Source organism: Babylonia areolata, chromosome 7, assembly GCF_041734735.1.
Source record: "Babylonia areolata isolate BAREFJ2019XMU chromosome 7, ASM4173473v1, whole genome shotgun sequence".
Lineage (NCBI taxonomy): Eukaryota > Metazoa > Mollusca > Gastropoda > Neogastropoda > Buccinidae > Babylonia > Babylonia areolata.
In genome coordinates, this window is record NC_134882.1 from 12,408,660 (window position 1) to 12,434,285 (window position 25,626).

Genomic DNA, 25,626 nt, shown 5'->3' on the forward strand with positions numbered 1-25,626 from the left:
AAAAATAAATAAATAAATAAATAAATAAAATAAAATAAATAAATCAATAAATAAACAAATCAATAAATAAACAAATCAATCAATAAATAAAAGTACAACTTCAAACCGGAAGTAAACTGTGTAGTTTTACATGTTTTATCTCCCACCGGATGTAGAATTCAACATTCACTTTGTTTTGTCTTGCGGAAACAGTGCACAGGCAGAAAAATGGCGAACACCACGGTGAAGAGTGCTCCTCGCGATGCACAAGTTATGGCCGCAATTCTCAAAGATTCTGGAGTTGTGGAATATGAGCCACGACTCATACACCAGATGCTTGAATTCACTTACCGTACGTACAAAACATTTCCTTTCAGATGTTTATCTCTGGGCGTTTTTTAGCGCTTTCTTTGAAGTTGAACCAATAACCAGCATGGCAGCAAGTAAAAAGTAAACAGACCGAAACACGCCGGTATTATATATTTGATTCTTCTGGCTGCAGTTTGCACCATGAGTGATGTTACTAGTTACAGATCAACCACGTTCATATTGAACATTTGTTGAAAAATAAACAACAAAATGTTACCCCCCAAACGTGAGCTGAATTGACTAAAGATGACCAAATAGCGCGAAGGTAGAGTGTACTTTGAAAATGTCTCGCATTTCAACAGAACCAAATCTTCATGCATCATTACATGTGTCCGTTGCGACTATGGCCAGATTGGTCCCTGCAATCTATGATTAATCCTGATCCAGACCATTTAAGATAAGTTCTGGAAATTTACTCACAGAACATGAACGATTCAGGCAACATGCATGTGTACACATGTGAGTTTGCAAACGAGGATGTGCGTTTGAGTGCGCATGCATGCGAGCTGGTGCACAGTCACATTATGTAAAGGAATGCATTTGCACTAAACAGTTAACATTACGTGCAGTATAGCAACTGTTAAACTTACCACTGTACCATTGTCAGTTAACTTTGAACTGAACAATTATCAAAAGAAACACTCAAACAAACTCCAGCATTCTTTATGGTCAAATCAAAGATTTTTAATAATTGAATGAATTGTAAACAGTTGCATTACTAGCTAGAAATATTATTAGCCCCATATTCTGTTGCCTGTCAAAAATCCATGAAAATAACACTACAATTATTAAGCAGAATTTAAAACGCACATTGAGACATTTGCAAAACCGACACTATTTTGTTCCCCTGTACACACCTCTGTGTGACTTGTAGCATGAACGTCTACACCTTTTTGTGAACACTACTCATTCTGTCTTGAGGGGGGAAATTGTGTATATTGCTGAGATATTTACTATGACATTAAATAATTTTATGTCGAGAACTGCTGTGGAAGGAAATCTTTCTCTTGATCTTTTTTTTCTTTTCTTTTTTTTTTTTTTTTTTTTTTCTTTTTTTTCTTTTCTTTTTTCTTTTTTTTTCAAAAAATGGTTTGTGATAATTTTGAAACTTTTTATGTATAATTTGCATGTTCCTTTTCCTTTTGTTGCAGAATATGTCACAGATGTTTTGGAAGATGCGAAAGTTTACTCTCAGCATGCTAACAAGAAGAACATTGATGTTGACGATGTCAAGTTGGCAGTACAGTGTCGAACAGACCACTCTTTTACAAACCCTCCACCCAAAGAGGTCAGTTTTATCACTCAGACAGCTTCTTTTTCACATTTTTACCTTCAAAGATCTGCAAGTGGTGGACTGGATATGTTATAACATGAATTATAAGTATTGTGTAGTTTTATTAGTAAATGGGGTTTGTACTGGTATGGTAGCAGGTCTACTTTACCACACAGCTCTCTGTTTAAATTTCTTTTTCTTGATTTTTTTCAAGGGTTTTTTTTTTTTTCTTGTACAGGTCTCTCCATTCCTTTCCCTCGAGTCTGACCACCCGCATAAACCCTCTCTCTCTCTTGGAAAGTTTGATCATTTGCATTATTTTGACTGGGGAGTTATTGGTTGCAGATAGCAGGATTAGAATGGGCACATTCCAAACAGTGATTTTATTTTTTTTCAGTTTTGAAAGCTTCAACTTGTAATAGTAATGAGGGATATATTTTGATGAATATGAATAAGTATATTAAATTGGCTCTAACAACATTTTGTGTGGTGTGCTTGACATTGCAGTGCTTTCAAGATGACATGGACCTGATGACACTAAAAGTGTGTCTTACATAATTTTTGTAAATCTGTGACCCAGGATGAACCACACACACTCTTGGAATGCCCAGTTCCTCATGCCTTAAGAAAAGAACTTATTTCTCAGTCATCCTGGAACTTCCCCACAATAATTAATCTTTGTTACTTTCATCTGTGAATGACCAAATTGTTAAACATTTATCAACATTTTTACATTGTAAATCTTTCAGAAGAAAATGGAAGGGAAGTTAAATGAATTTTGATTTGATGATAATTATGATTATGTCTGCTGACTTTTGTAGACATATAGTTGTGAGGTTGTCGTGTTTTTATTTCTTTGTTTAATAGTTGGGTCTTTTTTTATTTGTTTGTTTGTTGGTTTGGTTTTTTTTGTTATTGTTTCACCCCTTCAGAAGATGGTTACGACCTATGTGAATAAATCATCTGAGGTCTGGTCTCTCTCTTTTGCTGTCTCTCTCTCTCTCTCTCTCTCTCTGTCTCTGTCTGTCTGTCTGTCTGTCTCTCTCTCTCTCTCTCTCTCTCTCTCTCCCTCTGTGTGTGTGTGTGTGTGTATATATATATCACTTATCTCTCTGAGTCCCTCTCTCTTTCTTTCTCTGTCCTTGTTTTCAATGCTTTTGTTGGTCCCTTCTTTACTTTTTTGCTCATTGTTCATCAAACCCTTGTCTTATCCCCTCATTGGTTCAAAGAAAACAAACACTGAAATGTCTGTACTTATTTTTTGCTGCTGTTTTGTTTTTACAGCTGTTGCAAGAGATAGCTCGTCAGAAGAATGGTCAGCCTCTCCCACCTATCAAGCCATACGGGGGACCACGTTCGCTTCCCGATCGTTACTGTCTGACCAATCCCAACTTCAGACTCAGATCATCCAAAAAGGTTGCCATCCATTTAGTTTATGTTTGCTTCTCTTCTTCCATATTCTGTCTCTGTATCCTCAAGTTGTTGTCTGCCTATGGTGTGAAATTATTTCTGCTTCATTTTTGTGTTTGTTTTATTGGATGGACTGTATTTTCAGTGCGGAAGCATTGAGTGAATATGTGAAAAATGCTGAAATATTTTGCATCATATTCCACTGTTTATGATGAGGTGTTATAGCATTTCACCCATGGCAGTGGTTCATTTTCTTTGAAGAACAGATGCCTTTTTAGTTTGTGCAAACTATATATTTTCTCCAGCTGGCTTGCTTTTGTTAATTTGTGGTGTGGTGAATTAGGTGAAACTAGTGTGCTTTTGTTGTAATAATTGATATTGGACACTTGTAGTTAGATGATGCTGTTGAATAATCGTTATAATGTTCAGAACATAATTTTTCAGTTTGTTCAGTGTGTGTCTTTGTGGTATTATTCCTGAATAAAAATAAAAAAATTTTAAAAAAGAAGTACCATTTATTTTCATCAGAATCTTCACAATTTTTGTAATCAGTGAACAGTGACAGATTGTGCTAATATATGCTCTAGCCACAGGATTAGTGTGTAACTGTGTTGCTTGCTGAGATGCCAAGTTACACCTGAGCAGCAGTTTTGAGTACTGGTAGTATTAGCAGTACTTTCATTTAAAGTCTTTTCACGTGGTTGATATTGGATGAGCAACTAGAGTATTGTGAAACAGATTAAAGGTTTGGTCAGCACCAAAGAATGAACAGAAAAGTTAAACAGATAACCCCAGTGAGTAACTTTTTGACTGACTACTATTGTGGTTCAAAGAAAACCTATGTTTCTGGATTGTTGGGGAAAAAATACAGTAATCAGTCAGCTTGGAAGTCCGTGTGAAATGCATTTCTATTGGTTCATTAACTCAGTTGCTGTGTTGGTTATGCATTTTGCCATGGCAACAAAAATACACTCATTGCTGTTCAAATACAGATAAAGATAGATACATATAATACATTCAAAAAGAAAAAAAGTGCCAGGATAACTAAGACTAAAGTCCCAATAAAAGAGAATGAGAGTCTTGCTGTGAGCAAGACCCATTTGGTCATCAAAAGTCTTGCAATGATTGACAAAATCATTGGTATCATGGTCACACTGTTAAACTGAAAAAGTTATTGGTATCATGGACATACATTTCAGTTGACAAATTCATTGGTGTCATGGACATGCATTCAGATAATTACTGGAATATTACTTGATACCCCCTCCCCCCTCCACTCTCACTATGTGCTTGGTTTGAAGCTTGCACATGTTGTTATGTTGCAGCCTCAGTCACGCATTCAGTTTGGTTTGCCCTCACAACAGAGGATAAGCCTGCCCACACAAGCCAAAGGACTATCAGGTAAACCTCATGGTTTTAGGGGTGGGGTTTTTTTGTTTGTTTGTTTGGTTGGTTGGTTTTTGTTTTGGTTGGGGTGGTTTTGTGTGTGTGTGTGTATGTGGTTTTTTTGGGGGGGGGGGGGGGTGTTGTTAATGAGTGTTAACCTTGCTATTGCAAAAATTGCTTTTTTAAATATAATTTGATTGTGTGTGCACATGTGTTTTCATGTGTTCATGTTATACACTCGAAAATTTGATTGGGTTTGAATTTTAAGATCTTTTTGTAAAATGTTTGTTGTTGGTAAGTGACCTTTTTTTGACTCACATGTGTTGAGAAGTCTATGTACATAATCACCCAGTCTCTTGAGTCCGTATGTATGTGTGTATGTATGACAAACTTCAGTGTTGGCATTTTATTGTCTGGCAGAAGATGGGGGTAAAACCAAGCTAGGGTTGGAGAGTAGTAATGAAGACCTTTCCACTTATTTTTATGTTGATGTGGTAAGCAGGGTGACAGATCAGCAGAGTGGGGGGTCAGAATAGGAAAGGTTTGACAGAGTTCGTGTCTTTACACCCAATTTTAACCCTTTCACTTCCAGAACTACAGGTTTTACAGTAGATGAAAACCGCAAAATGAAGGCTTCAAGCCAAATATTGGGTTTTTTCTGTACCCATTCCTGACTCAGCCCCACCCCTTTCCTGTTGATGTACCTTGTAGCATGCAATCATTATCAGGATAACCAGAATCACTTCAGTTGATCAATAACATTACTTTTATTTTCTATCACATTTTCGTAGTTGCTATTGTCATCATTGAGCGGAAAATCAAACAAATTCTAGCCACCTCTTCTACAGTGTACATTCTGACAACCATGTTGACTCACCCAACAGCTTTTCGCTTTATAAAACACACACAAAAATGCATCAAAACCAAGCCCAAACTTGCTGAGAAATTGCTTCAAACACTCATCATGGCATTCACCATATGCATTGGAGGTAAGCGTATGCAACTGAGTGGCTTGACTCCTGATTATGCTGTTAACCGTAAACCGCGGATATACGCGGTTGGAAGTGAAAGGCTTAATCAGACATGATGTTGTGAGTTGGTATGATAAAGCTCATGTCTTTGATACCCAGTTTTAAAGCTCGTGCCGCAAATTTTTATGTCTCAAACTTGATGATGTGACTGGCCATGATGACAGCAGTGAAGAGATTAGAGAGCAGCCGTGGACAGTCATTGTTAACCAAGGCAGGACCTTCAGGTACGGGCCCCACTGACAAGGTGCTCGTCGTCAACAAACCCACCATCAGCGCAGCCATGCCCACCATCCGTGTCAACACTGGTCCAGGTTTGGCTGATCTCATTCAGAACTCCCTGTCTGCCCTTGTTTTCAGTTCACGGCCACTGGTCAAGGTCACATTATGGCATGTACTGTTGATTGATAGTAAAAGTATGCAGGTTTCAGTTTACAGTTTCAAGGTGGTGTCAGAGTGTGGGGGCTGATCCATATAAGCTGCACATTTGCTAGGAGGTGTTGGGGTGGGGGTTGGGGGGGGAGACAGATGCATGATCTTCACATCATCCAGGCCTTGACAGTTTATCCAGGTTTGTGTAAAACATTAACATTATGATGGGGGTGGAAAGCGTGTAGGTAAAATAGACAAGATCTTGCATGTGATCTGAAGCAGACTCCCTATCCCCATTAAGTATTTAACTCTCTTGCAATCACTCTGGCTACAAAGTCCATATTGTCTCTCAGTCTCAGATTTAGATTTTACTGATGCTTTTTTTTTTTTTTTTTTTTTTTTTTTTTTTTTTTTTTTTTTTTTTTTTTTGGATAAACTTTTTTTATTAATAAATTATTTTGTAACATAAAAACTTTAAGTTTGGAAATGCTTCCACATACACTTCTCATTGCTCCCACACCATCGTATGGTATAAGAAAAAGGACCAGTTTTTATCACTTGATCTGAAGAAATTTGTTTTGATGAACAAACATTCAAATGTCTCTCCTTCAGTCTTGAAGAACTAAAACTCAATTTGTATGTGTCAAGATATGTGATTTTGTTAACATAATATGTAATTTTGAAGACTTTTTGTTAAGGATTTACCCCATAACCTAACCACCCCCCTCCCCATCTTTTTTCCAGTTAATTTGGGCATTTCTGAAACTATGATAACTGATTTGATACTTCTGCCTAATAGGATTGCTCAGTTTTTTTAATAGCAGCTGAATAGGACTGTGTGCTTGGGGAACCACAGTTTCCTTGGAAAAAGACTTGGGTAAAGATGAATGCAGGGAAGAATTTCTCAATAAGATATGTCAATGCATGACAGTTCAGGTCAATGTCAAGGTCAAAGTGACAATATGGTATGAAATGTGAGTAGTAAAAGAATTTATGTGAAAGCGATATAATATCTTGCATGCAGACTTAAAGTAAAAAACTGTGATTGGTCATGTTGAGAACAAAATCCTTGTGGGACGTTCTTGGCAACGTCACAGTTCAGTCACATCATTGCATTATATGATAGGAAAGGAATATACTTATTAGGTTTTCCGTTCATTTGTGTCAAACCTGCTACAGTGACTAGCACATTTATGGTCAAAATGTAAACACTTATAAAAAGCTGAGGTAAAGTGAAGGTCACAAGAGTATGCAGGAATGTAAATGCTTTTAAAAAGTTTAGGTTAGAGATGAAAGGTCAAGGTCTCAACAATATGTAGGTTAGAGATGAAAGGTCATGACAATGTGCAGTTAAAATGTCCTGTTGCAAGATGATCTTGCAGTATCCATTTTTCTATTCCATAATCCTTGTGGTTGGATTCAGTGGGTGAATGTGGCGTGATAATCTGCTTTGCAGTGTCTTTGTGTTGCTGCTTTTTCTGTTCCTTTATTGATTGCTGTGCTGGATAAGTGGGTATCACATGTGAGTCTTGAAGGCCTTGCCTGCTCTGTGCCCCCTTGACAACAGGTTCTAACAAACTGGATATCATGTTGTTGCTGTCAATGTGTACCTATGCAGTGAAGGGGTTAGGCAGCAGCACAGGACAGTCGGTGACCGTGTTACCCAAGGCAAGCCCATCGGGTACGGGTGCCACAAACCAGGTGACCATCATCAGCAAACCTGCCGTCGCCACCGCCAAACCCACCATCCGTATCAACACTGGGCCAGGTCAGGCTGCTTGTTCTTGTTCAACTCGGAGCTCTGAGAGAGCATGTGTGTGTGTGTATCAGTTTTGGAGGGCATTGTGAGAGGTTGTGTGTGTATAGATCTCAGTTTTGAAGGAGAATGTGAGAGATGATGAATGCGTGTATCTCTGTTTTGGAGAATGTGAGAGATTGTGGGTGTCCGTGTATTTTTGTTTGGAAGGAGAATGTGAGATAACGAGTGTGTGTATCTCTGTTTTTAAAGAGAATTGAGAGAGAGTGAGTGTGTGTATCTTTGTTTCAAAGGAAAACGAGAGAGATTATGAGTGTATGTGTTTCTGTTTTGAAGGATGAAGAATGTGAAAGATGAGTGTGTGTATCTCTGTTTCGAAGAAGAATGTGAGAGATTCTGTGTGTATTTCTGTTTTGGTGGCTCTATCCATCTAATGTTTGACTATGAGCTACTAGTTACGGTGTGTAAGCCCACAATTTCTCGAAATCACACTGCTTCCACGATTTCTCTCACTTTGGGAGAAATTGTGGGATTGCAAGAAATCGTGGTCATTCCCCTCCCAAGTTTTCTCTCAATTGCAAGAAATCGTGTGAGAATTCGTGGGAAGTCCCCCTTCTTTTTATCAAAAATATTTCTTTATTGTCAGAGTTGCTTTGTCTTTTCCCAGTGCAAATCTTGGAGAAACGTGAGAGAGAAAAAAAGGCAAGAGAAAAAGGAGGGGGGGGTGGGGTGGTGGTGACGACAACAATGACCATGATAATGACAGTGGCGTTAGTGAAGACATCAACAGCAGTAATGACACTGAAACAACCAATTATTGCATGGATCACTGCAGTGCATTGACCTCAAATTCAGCATCGGAATCAATAGCAAACAACAAAATTCAGGCAGTGTGTATAACTTGAACAGAAATATGATATAATACAAAATAACATAACGTAATATGGTATGAATTAAACCAAATATTTCCTGGATGTTGGGAATGGCATCAAAATGATTCAAATTTATACATAAATGTGACAGTAAAACAGGTGTTTCACAATGTCTTACCCTCACGTAGGATGCGTGAAAACCGGACCAAATAGTTTTGATGTTTGTTGTGATGCAAACTTTTCAGTCACATTTATTTAAAATGTTTTAAAATGTTCTTCATTTTATGCTTGCTCATTTGTTCATCTGTTAGTGTCAGCATCCTTTCGCATGCAAGATTGCACTGTAAATAGACTCTCAGTTTCATGGAAGACACTTAGAACATGAAAATATTTTAAAACAGAGTGAATGAAAATCAAATCGACCAGCCAAGTAAACACACATAAGGAAACGCGCGCGCGCGCACGCACACACACACACACACACTCACTCACTCACTCACTCACCATGACATACACATACATTCACACTTTTTTTTAAAACCAGTACAGTGCCATCACCTTCACCGTCTGTTGTTGGTATCTTCGCTAACGCCACTGTCATTATCATGATCGTCGTTATCGTTTCCTCCACTGCTTGTTTCTTTTTATCTCTCTCATTTTTCTCTTAGATTTGCATTGGGATAAGACAAGAAACTACATCCAATGACAAAGGAAATGTTGTTGATAACAATAAAGGGGACTTCCTATGATTTCTCACACATTGTGAAAAATCGTGGGGGCGCCCCCCATGATTTTTTGCATTTGAGAGAAAACGTGGGAGGGGAACAACCACAATTTCTCGCAGTCCCACGATTTCTCCCAAAGTGAGGAAGATCATGGGCTTACACGGTGTCTTGTAGGCTGCTTTCTTTGTGGTGTGCATTTTGTGAATATGGTGCATTTTATTTTATGTGAAGTACATAGTAAAACCTTTCTTCTTTTTTTTGTTAAAGTGATGTTAGAGGGTGAGAACTATGTATACATGACTCTAACCACCCTTCACTGTCCACCAGCAGCAGCGGCAGGCATTGGTGCTTCAGGGTTGGCTCAGATTGTGACGCAGACTACCCCCATCTCCACCTCGGGCACCTCCCTCCTCCCTACTTCCATCACTGCCTCTTCAGCAACCATCGTACCCAGCACATCCGCCTTTGGGTCTTCATCCTCGACATTGTCCTTCAACCCACTCAAACGCAAAGCTGAAGAGGATGATTATGACGGCTGAGTGGAGCTGACTTGGGATCATTTTGTAGGGGAAGAGAGAGAGAATGTATGTGACAATGTGTGTTGAGAATGAAAAGTTGTAAACATGGTACAGTGAGTTGGTCACTGAATGTGTGTGTATTTTACAAGATTTTTGTGTTTCTAGGATTTTGAGTACCGTTTTCAAGGCTTTTGAATCTTTGAAGTGATGAGTTTATGACAGTCTCGATGAAATTTTATCCATCAACAAAAGAAAGTTATGACGCTGATAAGAATGATAAAGGTTTGGTTCTTTTCATGTTATTTTACAGACTGTGAGAAAAAAAGTAGACCTGCATCATTTATACTTCACTCAGCAAACCATTCTAGATATCTGAGAAGTGTTATAATTTGTGAGCACTGGACAGAAATGCTTTTGTTAGTCAAAGAAAATGAAGAAAATGCAGCTTTTGGCAGCAAGTACTTTCATAGTCGTACTGCACAGAAGTATGACAAATTTTACCAGCAATGCAAACACAGAATACAGTGTTTTTCTACATGTGAAATCATTACAACTTGATGTGACTCAGGTGCTAGTTCTTTGTCATCATCTTTCATTCTGAACTCATTTTGTACTAAGACTGATGTGGTAAAGTAGAGAAAATTGTGGACGTTGTGTGTGGTCAGTTTGAATTATAACCTTGTGTGAAAAGAATCAAAACCTGAATGTCAGACTGGGATAGCAGTTGTGAAATTGAAGACATTTGCTTTGCATTGGCTGACCAACTGATAGTTAGCAGATTCAACAATAATTGAGTTGATTTATGATAACTGGATGCATACATGTTGTTTTGGTTTTTATGAGCAGTCTCTGTATACTTTTCATTGTAAACTTCATAGCTCCTTGATTTTGGCTATGAGTAGTCTGTTTTAACCCTCTTGTATGTGTATTCAGATTGTGAGTGTGTGTGTATATATGTGAATGACAGTTGTTCCTCTTCGCTCCATGAGGAGCACAGGGCCACGCAACAGCACTCCGCCAGTGGTACTCAGTTCTGGGCTGTCCTCTTCAGTTGGACTCTTGTCCATCTGGGTGCATTTACCACATGCATCTGCTCCGTGTCTGCCTTGGTGCTCCCACTTTTCTTTCCCCTTGAGGGTTTCACTCCAGTGCTTGTCTGATGATGATGATGATGATGATGATGTTAGACTCACAGCTGCGTTTCCTTGAATGTGTGTTGTGTGTTTGTGAGTGTGAATGAAACAGGTGTATTTATGTGTGAATATGATTATGAGATGAAAAAAGACACTACTTTCTTTGAATGTATGGGTGTTTTTACAGTTGCATTTGTCCTTAAATGCAGGCTGAAAGATAGAACATTATACATATCTTGGTGTGTGTTGACATTTTGAAGTGTACTTTTCTGTGCTTTTTGTTTTTTAACAGTATGAGAAGTGTCAAGATTCAAGATTTAATATGAAAAAAATAAATAAAAGAATTAAAATATTGTTCTGTTGTTTTTCAGTTTTGATTTGGATTCTCCGTTTTCTTCCTTTAAATTATATTTCTTTTTTTAGAACCAAAATCTAGTCAGCTCACTCCAAAGAAAGTTTGCCATTGTGTATTTACTGTTTCTGGTGTGCTTTCTTTAATAGGAACAGAACGCATGCCACATGTAAGACTCATCAGTTCATCATGCTATCCAAACCACCAAGATAGTTGAATGCAGGATTTTAGAGGAGTGGAGGGTGGGGGGGGGGGGGAATGATAGTTTAAATTTGAGAGCAAAATATGAACTGTGGAGTGGTGACTAAGTGGTAACACTGCATAGGAAGCGAGAGAATCTGAGCACATTGAATCGAATCCCACACTCACCACTATTATCTCCCCTTTCACTAGACCTTGTGTGATGGTCTGGACATCAGTCGTTCGGATGAGATGGTAAACCGAGGTCCCCTGTATAGCATGCATTTAGCGCACATAAAAGAACCCACAACTGTCCCTGGCAAAATTCTGAAGAAAATGCCCACTTTGACAGGAAAATGAATACACTTGCAGGCATTTTTTTCTTCTTTTTTTTTCTTAAGTGGTGCTGCATTGTTGTGAGTCACTGGGGAGAGCAACCCAAATTCCAAATAACAAATCAGTTGGTGACAAAATGTAATACAACTGCTCAATTGGATATTTCTATCTCAAGTTCACTGTAGAATTTAGACATTTTGAAAATAGAGAATTCAGTCTTTCTTTCTGATCTGATTTTCACATGTTGTTTTGTAAATAATTATGTGGTGTGTTTGTGCAATTTCATGGGTTGCTATAACGCATAAATATGCTTCCCAGATGCACTGAAAAAGAAGAGTTGTATCCCTTCACCACTTCTTGGCCCATGACTTTTGACCAGAAGTGTCAGTGCCTATTTCACTGGTATGTGCACATAAGAGTGACTTTCTGAAGGCAGTCTGGGGCCCCATGGAATTTTGCTAACTGAGTCCATGGGACCCCCCAAGGTTTTTAACTTGTCAGAAACACTAATTTGTTTGGATGCAATTCCTGACAAAAAGTGTGTTCTTTGATGTAACTTTTACTGACATTGTTGGCATTTGGATTTTTTTTTTTTTTTTTTTTTTTATGTTGAAATTTCCTTGGAAGATGGAATTTAATGTAATGTTTTTTTGCAACACATTATTTTTGTGAATTTATTAATATAACATTGATATAGAAAACATTTTTTTCATGATTTAATCATTTTGAAGGTAGCTGATTTAGCCTGATTGAAGTGTTTATTATTTTGAATAGTAATAGTGATGTACGTTTATATGGTGCTTATCCTGCAGCTCTAAACACATTCAACAATACATCTATTATGAATAAGATACAGAAGTATGATTAAAATGTTACAATGCAGTCTTGCTAAGAATACTATTCCAAAGTTCAGTTCAATTCTGTTGCTCAAGGAGACGTCACAGTATTCAGACAAATCCATATATGCTACACCAGGTCTGCTGAGCAGATGCCTGACCAGCAGCATACCACAACACATTAGTCCCGCCTTGAGGGAAAATAAGATCAAATAAAATGAAAAGAGATACATGAAAAGATAGATAAATGATTATAAATAAATTAGTTAATGATTGAAAATAATAGATAAGATGAAAATAGAAATTAAAATCTGAGTAAAATAAAATCAAAGAAAAATTATAAATAATGATAATGTTATTTTGTTAAATGTATAAACAAATACATAAATAATCGCACACACACATTCACAGACAACAGATGTGCAACAGATATACGGTCTCAAAGATATGAAAGCATAAACAAATGTACACTGGCCCAACACTCCAAATAAAAGCACACAAGCCCAGACACATAAACTTGTGGGTGCATACACTCTAGGCACCATGCTCATAGCATCAGAGATCTTTTCCCACCTCTCTTTTTGCAGATCAGTGGCAGCATTTCTGTGGGTGTGTTTTTGCAGCTGTCATGAGAGCTGTGTTTGTGTGTGCGCCGTGGGAGTTGTGATATGTAGGAATGAGTGTGCTTGCATGTGTGTTGGAGATTCGGAATATAGGACAGTGCGTGAGTGTACTGCATGTGTGGGTGTGTGTGGCGTGGAAGCTGCGATACGAAGGAATGCGTGTGTGAGAATTATGGGAGAGGGGGAATATAGATGTCTGTGCATGTGTGTGTACTTTCCAAAACAGTACATCAGATACCTCTGCTACCTCATCAATACAACAAAAATGTTTATATAAACTTGCTAAAAGTGCTGCTTTACAGGAAAATAACATATTAGTGTTTTGTCATAAATAGTTTACTTGCCAGTAAGCCAGTATGATAAATATATTTTAGCAAAACAAAGATTAACCCTTAATTTTCACCGGCAACCACAATTTCCCACATATAAAGGGAAGTAACACTTTGAGGGGCAATGATTCAGCAAAGCATAAAGCGGTTACTTCCCTTTGACCAGGCAATGTTGGTCATGCTCTTGAAAGTAGCCCACAAACATGTGATTGGAATGGCAGCAATTAGTTTAGAAAGAGTGCATAACATTAACAACACTCTCCAAGAACAATCAGTGCAACAGTGCCTGTGAATATAGTCCCTCATGTTTCCTTATAAATCTGCCAGTAAAGTGTTCATGAGGGTCTTGGTTTGATTCCCTCTCTTGCCCTGTCTCCCAAGTTTGACTGGAAAATCAAACAGCATGTGATCCTCCAGATGAGGCCAAAAAAATTAGTGTCTGTGTACAGCATGCATTTGGCACACTGAAAGAGAACCCATGGCAACCAAAGTGTTGTCAGGCTAAATTCTGTAAACAGAAATCCTTTTTGAAAGGTACGTGAATACATATGCATGAACTCAAGCCAGGCCTGACAGGTGTGTTGGGAGTATATATGTGTGTTTATAATTTTAAATGGGTGAAGCTCAGTTTGTTCTGCCAGTCAGCTTAATTCTGTATTTAAAAGATTCACATAGTGTCCGGAAGCTGTAATCATGAATCTTAGTGTCCGGAAGCTGTAATCATTCTTCGCTTCCCATACTGTGTTGCATTTTGTCATTGTAGATTTATGTTACTGGGCTGCTCTTGTCTTCCCAAGGAGTGTGTGGCTACAGTGCAGTATCACCCTTTTCTTTTCTTTTTATTCCTACCAGGAAGTGTATCTTTTTTCCTATCAAACGTGGAGTAGTGTCTGCATAATTTTGCCAGGGACAACCTTTTGTTTACATGGCTTCTTCTTACGTGTGCTAAGTGCATGCAACACACAGCGTCTCGGTTATTTTCTCATCCCATCGACTAGCATCCACACCACCATTTTCTTGGGGGGGAGGAGAAAATACTGCCAAGTGTGAAAAAGCCATGAGATGCGCTGAGTGCAAGATGTCTACCAATCATGTTCTTCTTTTCTTTGCTGGTTTTTTTTCACAAGAGAACAGGGTACCTATTGTTCCTCTCAATCTGAAGTGCAGTGCAACAGGAGGATTTTGAGAACAGGGTATCTTTTCTTCCTGTCAATCGACAGTGCAGTGCAACAGTTTGATTTCAGTTGAAAAAAATTTAGGAAATTGGTTGATCATTTCCTGTGGCCTGAAATGCACATCCAGATTCATTTATTTGTGACATTCATTTCAGTTCCCCCTTCCCTCACCCTCTCTCTCTCTCTCTATCATACACACATATGCACAAACACACACACACACACACATTCTAACACACACACACACACACTCACACACACACATTTCAGTTGCTGCAGTTTTATTGGCTGTTCTTCACAACAGAGTTTTAATATAATTATTTGCTCTCTGTCAGTGTCATAATACAGTAGTACACAACAAACACAGTTGTGAGGTTCATAACCTCGAAAGTTTACAACAGGACAGGATCTCAATGAATATCGATGTCACAATTTTGATTGGATGTAACTCCTTAATCATCCTATGAACTAGTCTTGCACAACAGTCAACAGAGGTTTGCAGTAAAAAGGTAGAAAAACTACAAGTCTGTAATGACAATTATTTTCTTGTTCCATCAAGTACAAGTTTAACAACTGAGAAAAGAATCGATGTTCTCTTCACTTTCGAAAAAAAGGGTGTCAGGCCTTTGGTTCTGGGCATCAACACAGTTAACTACCTTTTGTTCACATTTCTTTAAAACAACAAGCGAAAAAAAAAAAAGATTCAGTTTTAAACTCAACAGAAAGTGATCAAATCATCTTCCTCTGGTTTACCGGGTAATACATCTCAGCTGAGCCACAAGGTTTTCTAGACCATTAACTGTTCACCAAATCATTCTCTCCAAAATGTGGTCTGACCATTTGCACCTTTTCAATTTTCATTCTGTATCTACAACATACAGACAATGTACATTAAAAAAAAAAGAAAAAATCAACAAATTACAGTACAGAATACTGACAACAACAACAAAACAAACATTTCAACTGAAACTGTACACATTTCAACTGAAATTGCACACGTTTCAAATGAAATTGTGTTGGTGGTTGTGGCCAGAGCAAATAAATTAATTGCGTTGCTATATCTCTCACACACTATTCTTTGGAAGATATGCTTCAAATGCCCTCATGAAACAGCTTCCACATAAGCAACACTTAACAGATTACTTCAGTAACAATGATTTATGGCCAAGTATGATGTGGACTACACATGAAACCATGAACTATATGCAATTGAATGGGACATAAATTCTTTTCTTTTTTTGAATGTGAAATACAACATGTCTTGTTATGAAATATAAACAAAACCTACACACACACACACACACCCCAAAAAAAAACCAAAAAAAATTAACAAAAACCATAATATTACAGAACCAAATTCTGAAAGACATTACCTACCCATTACTGATGAGAAGTCTCCAACACAAGTCATATTTACCCAATTCTACTATCCTTATCCATCTTTTCTTAAAAATCTAAGTTTGAGAAAAAGAAAAGCTGGGTAAAAATCAGTTGCTTTAACTCCCATCCAAATTTACAAAACCCTATACTCAAGATGTAATGGAAACAAGTCAATCCCATTTTAAAAGAATGAATTCTAACAATGCTAGGAACACAAAGACCACAATTCAGTAAACACACTTCTGATTTTTATAACGAAAAAAAAATGCATTTGTTCATGTACAAATAAATGTCAACAAGGTTTGCTACATACCATGACTGATTACATGAAATGACTATATGAACTTTGAATATCACATGTCAGAACAAGTTGAGAACCATACACTCCTGCAACAACAAATCTGCAGACTCTGACAACAGTCCTACACTTTGTACAATATAGCAAAACATCCAATCAATACAAGGGCTTAAACATTGCCCCACTCCATGCAAAACAAACAGTTGACACTCAAACAGCCGTCATTCCCCAATGCTTTGCTGTACAAGATCTATCCACATTGACGTTCATGAGCGTTTATTTTTAATCCGCACTCAGAATGGTCGACAATAGCAAGAATCTCTTTTCAAAGTTCCATCAGAATTTAGGTTTTCAGAACCCATCAGCGAGTTCAGTAAAATTTACAATGGATAAAAATGTTTAACTGATGGAGAAATTTTAATTCAACTGATGTTTCCCCCTTTCTCTTATGTGACTAAAATAATGCTGAACCATTTCAATTTGAATGTACCAGTCTTGCTGGAGCCCCATGCCTGGTTTTGGCCAATCAAAGCAACTTCATGATAAAATGTTGGACAGATCTTGTAGTCAAAGCAATCATTTGTAACTAATTGGGACACGCAAAAAGCACAACTGAAACTGAACAAAGCAGGTAAGATTTATCAAAATATAAGGCAGGGAGAGACAATTTCTTTAGAAAAGAAGGCGATACACAGAATAAAGACGGGTGTGACGTGGTTGCAGTACACAAATGGCAAGTTTACAGCTGTTTTACTTCAGCAAAACATGGTTTGACCTATTAATGCTGTTAATGAGATTTACACCTCACAGCAGAAGAGTCACCAGTCCAGTTCATCTTATCCTGTAAAAGGTGGTGGTGACAGTGGGGGAACAAGAAGGGGACAGAACCCACCTTTTCCACAATAAGTCAGAGAACTGATGACATCCACTGCACTGTCAAATACTCCAAAGTGAGACATTAAACTTTCCTCAATTACAGGGGAGTTAGAGATCAAAGTACTACAAGTAGCAGTGACAATATCAAATGGAAACAAGTTTTCATATGCTCGTTCATGGAACAAAAATAAACCCTGGCATTTAGTCCAGCTGAGAAGAAAACAACAAAAAATTAACTGTTTTAGTCAGTAACTCGCAGATTTAACATTCCATTGACAGAAGATTCAAGTGCCTACAAAACAAAACAGAGCAAAGGAAAGATTAAATAATAAGTATATTTGTGACATGTCTGCTTCTAATCAAGTACAAATACAAACTTGTCCTACCTTCTATTTGCCTCTCTTTGCCAGCCAGTCTTCAAAGGTACCAATCAAAACCATGTACAAATGTGATGGACAGTCATTCTTATCACTAATCCCTGTACACATTGTATACAATAATACTGTCCTTATGTACAAAATAGCACCTGTACAACCTGCAAGTTTGATGCACAACCAGTTTGTTTCACACAAACGCAATATGAAGCAAATCAATCAGACACATCATCGTTATGGAATGTACAGCACTGACACTTTTTATTTACATTGTTCCACCAACGTCGGAAAATGGTTCCACGCTTGTGCAGCAGAGCTTGCAACATGGTTTTGAGGGGGTTTCAAATGCTTACAATGAGATAATGCAGTACATCACTCACTCAGATTTCAGTAATAGTTGTGATCAATCAAGACAAAGGTTTTCTTGGAGAGGGGTGGGCAAAGACTGAATAATGGTATGGAGGAATTACAGAAGAAGAGATGAGAGACAGAAATAAAAAGTCCCATTTACTTACAAATGATTTTCCCATTCAAACTCAGATGGACTTGCTGCCTTGCAATTTTTTTTCTTTGTGTACAGTATTATGCACGAATCCTGTTTATCTCAATGGGTGTGCCTGTACATATTTTTGTTACTGCACAACAAAGTAATCACAGAAACATGCAAACCAATGTGAAAATCACTGAAAATAATAAGTAAATAAATAATAAAACAAAACAAGAAAGTAACAAAATGGTAAATAATAAAAGAAAACAACAACAAAGTAACAAAATGCGTATCTAGATGATATGAAAGACTAACATGAATAACCCAAAATGAAAGAAAAGCGCTTGCAACAACACAGAACTCTTCACACACAAACATACACAATTCACATGTACACGAATATCTTTTTTTATGTTTTAATTATATCTTTTATTTTTTTTAATAACTTGTCTTTTGATTTTTTTTCTTGCATTTTTCTTGTTTTCATAACATAAATTCACAAGCAGAGTACAATAAATAATAACTACTGTGTTTAAAATGAGAAGAGGAAGGAGGAGGAAAAAGACAACACATAATGTGAAACTATCTTCTTAGACAATAGCTACTTTCATTAGCAAACCAGAAAAAAAAAAAAAATTAACTTAAGGTTATTCTCCGCCAAACCGTGTTGTCTACCTCACAGTACTGTTTCTCCTTAAGGACCTCAGGAGAGGAACTGCAAACTGCCTTTCAGATGAGCACTCTACAAACCAAGAACAGAACATCGAGCACTCTTACCTCCCTGAAGACAGTATACAGTCAGTACTGTCAGATGGACTACACAGCAAGCTCACTTACTTAATCACTTACTTTTGCCAATAAAACTGCCCTAACTTTGAGCCAGATTAAACTGCAGCAACTGTTTGGACAAAAGGGTGGATGTCCTCAGAATCCAGGTGCATCTCTGAAGCACACGAGCCCCTCTTCGGTAGGATCAGCTTCTCTGGTGCGGTTCCGCTCTCTTCGTACAGACGCTTGATTCCATCGTAGATGTTGTCCGACTCCAAATCCTCCACTTTGCGCTTCTTGGATTTCGCAGAAGAGACGGGTTTTTCCTGATAGCCCGTGATGAGCATGCTGCACTGGTCCAGCAGCCATGCCATCCTCTCCCGACATGAGATCACTTCTCCGTTCTCAGCCTGGAAACAAGTATTGTGGACATAAGCTTAACGATGTCTGTGTGTGCACACACATACACACAAACACACATGTACACACACATACACATACACCCACACATTATACACCACATTCAGACACCAATATTCAGACTGATCATGCTTGTAACTAAACATTCTGGAAATCAATGTTGCATGAAAGCCTGCAACCAGGAAAAAAGCAAATAAAATACAAGGAAAAATGCAAACAAAACACCAAAAATATTTCACACAGCCAGTCTTTCGGAACCATTTATTCCACAGGCTGTGAACCACCACTCAGCCAGACACACACTGAATGACACACCATCACCATCACCTGAACCCTTCAAGACCTGATCAGCATGTTGGGTTTATGCCAAGATTAGTCACCTGCTTTTGTTTTTCTTCAGCAGATATGGTGTAGCACATACAGATCAGTCTGCACATTTTGAGACCTTCAAACTGAAACTGAAACACCTGAACCCACCTGGATAACGCCCTGCATCATCAGGTTCAGCTGCAACCAGTGCTGAGGGACCACCTGCTCCAGTTCTAAGCTGACCAGAGCAAGAGCCACCACAGACGGTCGATCGCGGGCAATGTTGGCATGACAGAGGAGAGTCAGGAGCTTTCGGGTGAGAAGCGCCAGGAACCGAGAGGGGGTCATGTTCTTCAGGTGAGTCAGCAGGTAGGGGAAGCTCCTCATCGTCCAATAGTGGATCTGAAACATGATGGATGACTTATTTATGAAGTTTTTGTTGCTTACTTTTTATTTGTTTCTGATATATTTCTGGGTTATTGTTTGTGTGTGTATGTGTGTGTGTGTGTGTGTGGTGTGTATATGCATCTGTACAATACTGTGTGTAGATCTGCATGTGATCAATGACAATATCCGTTTATATTTCAGCAAATTTTTCAGATATATATATATATATATATCACCTTCATGTACACAATAAGCTGTAACTAGCAACAATGCTATTCTAACATCATTCTATATACGATGAAGTGACTCAAACAGAAACCTGTACTGACATGTATTGTGCGTTAAACAATGACTGAAACAAAAACCTGAACTATGCTGACATGTCAAAATGTACACAGCAGAGGAAGCAACTGACCAAATGCAAGAAGTCAATGGCAGTGACAGCCTTGGGGTTCCAGTCCAGTTTCGTGAGAATGACCAGCTCCATGCGAAGAATTTCTGACACTGAACAACCGCACTGACTTTTTCGCACAAGATCCAGGGTGACAGGGATTGCCTGGAAACAATAATACCCTCCATCAATAAACAGCGATGCAATGGACCATCTGTAATGATGTGGCAGCAAATGAAAAAAACAAAACCCAACAAAAACTGAACAGTAGGATTGTGCAACACTACTCACTGTGATGAAGTCTACACACTGTTAGTGGTAGTGGTAGTGTGATGCTGTACAAATGACAATTTCTAATTAAAAATAAACTACAGGCCAACTGAAATGAATACTCTTGCACAAATTTGATCTGACAAAAGCAAACATATACATGTGCAAATGTACACCTATATATGTGTATAGCACACACAAACACATGTTCATACCCAAGCAATTATGGATATGCTGTTAATGTTATAAATCAATATATCTCAACGACACAACTGAAAACACTTTTTTTTCTCAATTTTTCACACAGCTTTAACGCTCTTCATTCTCTGTGTGGCAATCATTTCTGGCTTTTCCATCTGGATTTTTCAGTATGCAAAATCCTGATCTGTGTATATATGCACACACAAATATCTACACTGTAATAATACATGTATACACAAACAAGAGAAAGGAATCACATGCCATATTCCAATCCACCCAGTGCAATACACACACACACACACACACATATGAAAAATAGTGCATGCATTAAGGCTACATTCACTTAATGTTACATTTCAAATCTAATTTCCATTTTCAAATTGTTCAAACCCACTTTAAATTTAAAATCTTTATCTAAATTTTAAAATGTTCCTTTATGTTTATTACCTTGATATAATTTTTACCTTTTTTACTTTTAACATGCATATCATATTTACATTAAATATCCACACGATGATACGTCTCCTGTTATGAGTAAAATACCATAAAGAAAACACAATCAACCAAGATGCTGCAGTACTTACTTCATCGTCTTCCAGTGTTTTTGCTGCGATGTATAAGCAGCTGATGGCAACACAGCGCAGATACTTGGGGCGAATCTGAAAAAAAAGTAATAATATGAAATTATACTGTTCATTATGAAGGTTTTATCTAGCAGAATCATTACAGAACTTAAGTATTCAATATTCTTGTTAACTATGGATGAATTCAATGTTGGTATAGTACATGCAAGTGCACACATACAAAATACACACACCCCGTACCCCCCATCTCTCAATGCTTGTATATTTTACAGAAAAACGCAACAACATTTTACACAAAACAAACTTTTAAAAGATGATCATTTCGCCAAAACAATACAATGCATCAAAAGTGCAAATAAATGTGATAATTCTGATAAATTCCAACTACCTTGACAAGTGTGGATACCCGATCCATAATGGAAATGGCCAGAGCATAGGTTTCTGGTGCAAAGTCGAAAGACTGGCTTAACTGGATTAACCAGAAAGCTTCTTTGTCTCGCTCCATATCCGTGATCTCCTGGGAAAAACAAAATAAGGGTTTTATTTTCAAATAACCAACAAATTACAAACTTTCCAAATGAACAATTGTTAAAATAATGTACAAAATTATATGAAAACCTCTTTTTTTTTTCTTTTCTTTCTTTTTTGAAGGAAAGTCAACAACCCCAAAGATGGGAGGCAGTATTTGATGACACTGCACAGCAAAAGCCATCTGTTCTAGAAAGACTCACCTGAGTTGCTGTCCCTGATTGCCAACAGCAGAAAAAGCTGCAGCTCACCGACAACTGGTAACAACCCCCCATGTATTTTTGAAATGCAACCTAACATTATTTTATTTTTTGCTCGCTTCTTTATCCGTCCTCCACTTAAAATTATCTATTGCTCGCTTCTTTATCTGTCCTCCACTCTCTTTCCTCACCTACCGCATACATGTGCTTGGGAGAATCTGCATGCATGCAAGTGCCAATCAATTTTCCATCCACCAGGAGATAGTTTGTTCACCACACACATCCCCTCTAGTCCATTTTTTCCTTGTTTCACTGTCAACTGCCCGTCCATGGTGATCTACTCCACCACCCACAATTGTTTTCATGTATTTAATTTATAAATAAAACTGGCATTCATATCACGTTTCCAATTCATCATTACAAACAGTTCAATATTATCATATATGCAAAATTACATATCTGAATGACATTCATCTGATACCATCAGAAAAGCAATTTAAAAATACCTCACTATATCAAAAACTGTAGATGTTAGAAAAAAAATATTTGAAACAAATACCTGCGTAAGAGATTGTATATTGTATCCACCAAGTCTGAAAGAAGAGTCTGGAAGGTCTTATATCAGACAGCAATTTATAAGCAGTATGACTGAGTATCTCTCAATCTCTGTGAACATAAACTTCAACATAAATTACACTGAAATAAATGATGAAATCAAACAGGCACCTGAGCGCTGCTGACTGGCCTGGGCAGGATGGGCTTCCACTGCAGTCGTTCCTTGCCAAGAGTCGCATCAAGCTTCTGCTTGGCGCGCTCATCAGTCAAACCACTGGCAAACATTCTTCCCCACAAACCTGCTGACACACCAAGATGCCTGAAACAGAGCAGATTTCCATTAGCTAATAGTATCTAACACAAGGAAGATACTTTGCATATTAAACTGAACTGTATATTATAAATAACGTACCATCACTAATCCAAGAACATATGCTTTATTTTGACTTGACACACTTGTATGTTTTTCGCTTATGAGAAAAATTGAAGTTGTCCAAAATTACATGTTGTCAATAGTTACTGAACTTCATCTTCATCCCCGGAGGCCTGACAATAGTAACATTCCCCAAAATCAAATCAGCTAATCAACAAAATTAGATATAATTTCTATATTATGGATATGTGTATGAATGAAAACAACACAGAGCAACAAGATTATCAATCTAACAAGCCATCCTTTGCTGTTTTCAGACTTTTCTCTATTTACCATCTTTGCGAGACAAACACAAATGTTCTGAAGATTTTCCAAAAAGCTGAGTTCTTGTTCTGTGTAGTTCTGCACAATTTTGCTTGTTTGTTCCATGAGGTTTTGCAAAACTATATGTGGTTTAAATGTTTAAAAACAATGTTAAATTACCAGTGGTAAAATTCATCTGACTTCTAGTTCCACATCATTCATTTTACTAAAACTTAATTCCCTTCATCTTTGATGGAAAAGTACCTCTCTTTTCTGTGAGTAGGTATAGGTATAGGTATAGAATAGGGATGAAGTAGGCCTCGCGGCCTTTTTGATGTCCCTTCTTTTTCGTCAACATTGAGTAGTGTCTGCATTGCATGCGGTAATTTTCCTACGAGTAATTTAATCATCATATTCATACTTTTTTATCTTTACATTTATATCAGCGTCCAGAAGATTCTTGAATTGGTTAAGAGTTGGTGCTGTTTTGGTTAGTTCTGTTAGTGGGTTCCACCATTTTATAACGTGGTTAGTAAAAGTGTATGTTTTGGCATTTAATTGAGTATGTTTTGGGTATATATCTTTGCTAGAGCTTCGTGTTTTTTCAACAGTGTTAAATTCAAAGAAATCTTCCACTCTTAGATCATCTAAATTGTATATGATTTTGTATACTTGGATCATATCTCCTCTATATCGTCTATATTTCAGTGATGGAAGGTCCAGTTGCCTCAGCCTTTCTCCATAATCCATGTCTTTTAGTTCACTTAATAATTTTGTAGCTCTTCTTTGCACCCTTTCTATTGATGCTAGCAATCCTTTCCGATTTGGGTATCCCCATATAGTGTTACCATATTCCAAGAGTAGGGAAAGGGAAAATATGGGAATGGGAGGAGAAGGGCCAGACAGGGATTATTATGTACTGATGTTCTTTAAAAAAAAAAATAAATAAATAAAATAATTATTTAAAAAATCTGCCACTGATACACTTAATCTGAAACTGAAAGAAATTATCACCCTATCAAATGAAACTAGTTAAATGGTGATTATCATTCTGGCTCAGTAAACATCTCTTTGATTCTGTCACAAAGATATAATCATATCGACAGTATCACTATCAGTTGTTTGAGAGGCCTAGGCAATATGAACCTTGTCAAAAAACCCAGTTTTGAAAATACACCAGATCAGTATTAATTCAACAGTATTCCCTCTTTCTGTCAATCTGCACTTACATAAGCTATTATTCCATGAGTGAAACCCATTTTACGCAACCACACTGACAATAAATTTTCAATAACTGAAGAAGGAAAAAAACAAGAGATTGATATAGACAAGTAGTCCACCACCCTCAATTTTTCTAAACTACGTCACCAAGGAATCTGACCTTGACAACAATTTTGTTCGGTCGGCCATTTTGTCTGAGTGTCAGGAAAGTCGTTCGCGATCATATACAGCTTGATTTTTCAATGTAAGTTATATTCTGATTATCGAAAAACATGATCAAGGTCATAGAAAATATTCTATAAAGTCTACAATCCGGTTAAATAAAGAATACTGAACAGAAAGTAATAAAAAAAAATGTAATGGTGAAATACGATCAGTTGCATCGTCTGCAAAAGCCTAGAATGTTCGCCCAAAAGAATTCGAACAAATGCGTATTTACACCAAAATACTCTTACCTGAGAACAAACCGGGCACAATTGTGAGACCCTGGACACCCTCTGGTCCATGCACGGTCTTTGTGTTACATTTACTGAGCTGAAACCTCCATTTTCTTTCGAAAATGTAACACAAGTAAAAATTGTAAACTACTTCTTCGGGAACTAGTCCCCAGCTGACGGAATGTTTTTGCTATTAATAGTTGCAAACAACAAAAAAATTAGTCCGCCATGTGCATGTTTACTAATCTTAGAATAGGCAGTAGCAGGTTGTTGTTTTTTCAAATATTGTACACAAAACTACTCGGAAAGCTCTGAATTAATCATTTCCAATAATATCTCCAATTATGTTGATTGCATCTTACTGCTACATATAGGAGTATTTTTTTGTGCGTAGTATGATATCGAAAATAGTTTCATAACATTAACATAACCTGATGCAAGTGCCCTTTCGCCTGGGCATTTTTAGTCACGTCCCTTCTTTCTCCAAATATTACAGACGTATTGTAAATTTGAAGCAAAGCTCATGGAGAAGTGAATGTCTTTATTTGCAACAAAGTTTTCAACAATTGATCCCTTGTTTACATTGTTATCGTGGCTTTCATATGCAAATAT

General features: G+C 37.5%; 2 protein-coding genes across 4 annotated transcripts; one reads left to right on the forward strand and one right to left on the reverse strand.

Annotated features, from left to right (window-relative positions):
- Positions 1-172: 172 nt before the first annotated feature.
- Positions 173-11,175, forward strand: LOC143283711 (transcription initiation factor TFIID subunit 9-like). Of its 3 annotated transcripts, none has more exons than XM_076589962.1 (7): positions 173-331; positions 1,500-1,636; positions 2,906-3,037; positions 4,357-4,432; positions 5,613-5,759; positions 7,436-7,585; positions 9,501-11,175. In XM_076589962.1, the coding sequence occupies exons 1-7, from the start codon at positions 208-210 to the stop codon at positions 9,707-9,709; spliced, it is 975 nt and encodes a 324-aa protein (XP_076446077.1). In that variant the 5' UTR covers positions 173-207; the 3' UTR covers positions 9,710-11,175. The 3 variants fall into 3 exon arrangements, with proteins under 3 accessions (XP_076446077.1, XP_076446078.1, XP_076446079.1); XM_076589963.1 differs by having other exon boundaries at positions 5,616-5,759; XM_076589964.1 differs by lacking the exon at positions 5,613-5,759.
- Positions 11,176-14,916: 3,741 nt separating this feature from the next.
- On the reverse strand, positions 14,917-25,194 carry LOC143283712 (cyclin-I-like). Its single transcript, XM_076589965.1, has 7 exons — positions 25,033-25,194; positions 22,852-22,999; positions 21,786-21,914; positions 21,398-21,472; positions 20,367-20,507; positions 19,733-19,966; positions 14,917-19,245 (listed from the first exon to the last, which is right to left on the reverse strand). The coding sequence occupies exons 2-7, from the start codon at positions 22,963-22,965 to the stop codon at positions 18,952-18,954; spliced, it is 987 nt and encodes a 328-aa protein (XP_076446080.1). The 5' UTR covers positions 22,966-22,999; positions 25,033-25,194; the 3' UTR covers positions 14,917-18,951.
- Positions 25,195-25,626: the final 432 nt, after the last annotated feature.

Excerpts from the sequence above, each read along its gene's own strand:
- LOC143283711 (XM_076589962.1), top strand. The coding sequence starts at position 208 with ATGGCGAACACCACGGTGAAGAGTGCTCCTCGCGATGCACAAGTTATG. Across the intron at positions 332-1,499 it reads GATGCTTGAATTCACTTACC|AATATGTCACAGATGTTTTG; the intron begins GTACGTACAAAA and ends CTTTTGTTGCAG. Across the intron at positions 3,038-4,356 it reads GACTCAGATCATCCAAAAAG|CCTCAGTCACGCATTCAGTT; the intron begins GTTGCCATCCAT and ends GTTATGTTGCAG.
- LOC143283712 (XM_076589965.1), bottom strand. The coding sequence starts at position 22,965 with ATGTTTGCCAGTGGTTTGACTGATGAGCGCGCCAAGCAGAAGCTTGAT. Across the intron at positions 19,967-20,366 it reads CCATTGACTTCTTGCATTTG|ATCCACTATTGGACGATGAG; the intron begins GTCAGTTGCTTC and ends ATCATGTTTCAG. Across the intron at positions 19,246-19,732 it reads TGATGCAGGGCGTTATCCAG|GCTGAGAACGGAGAAGTGAT; the intron begins GTGGGTTCAGGT and ends ACTTGTTTCCAG.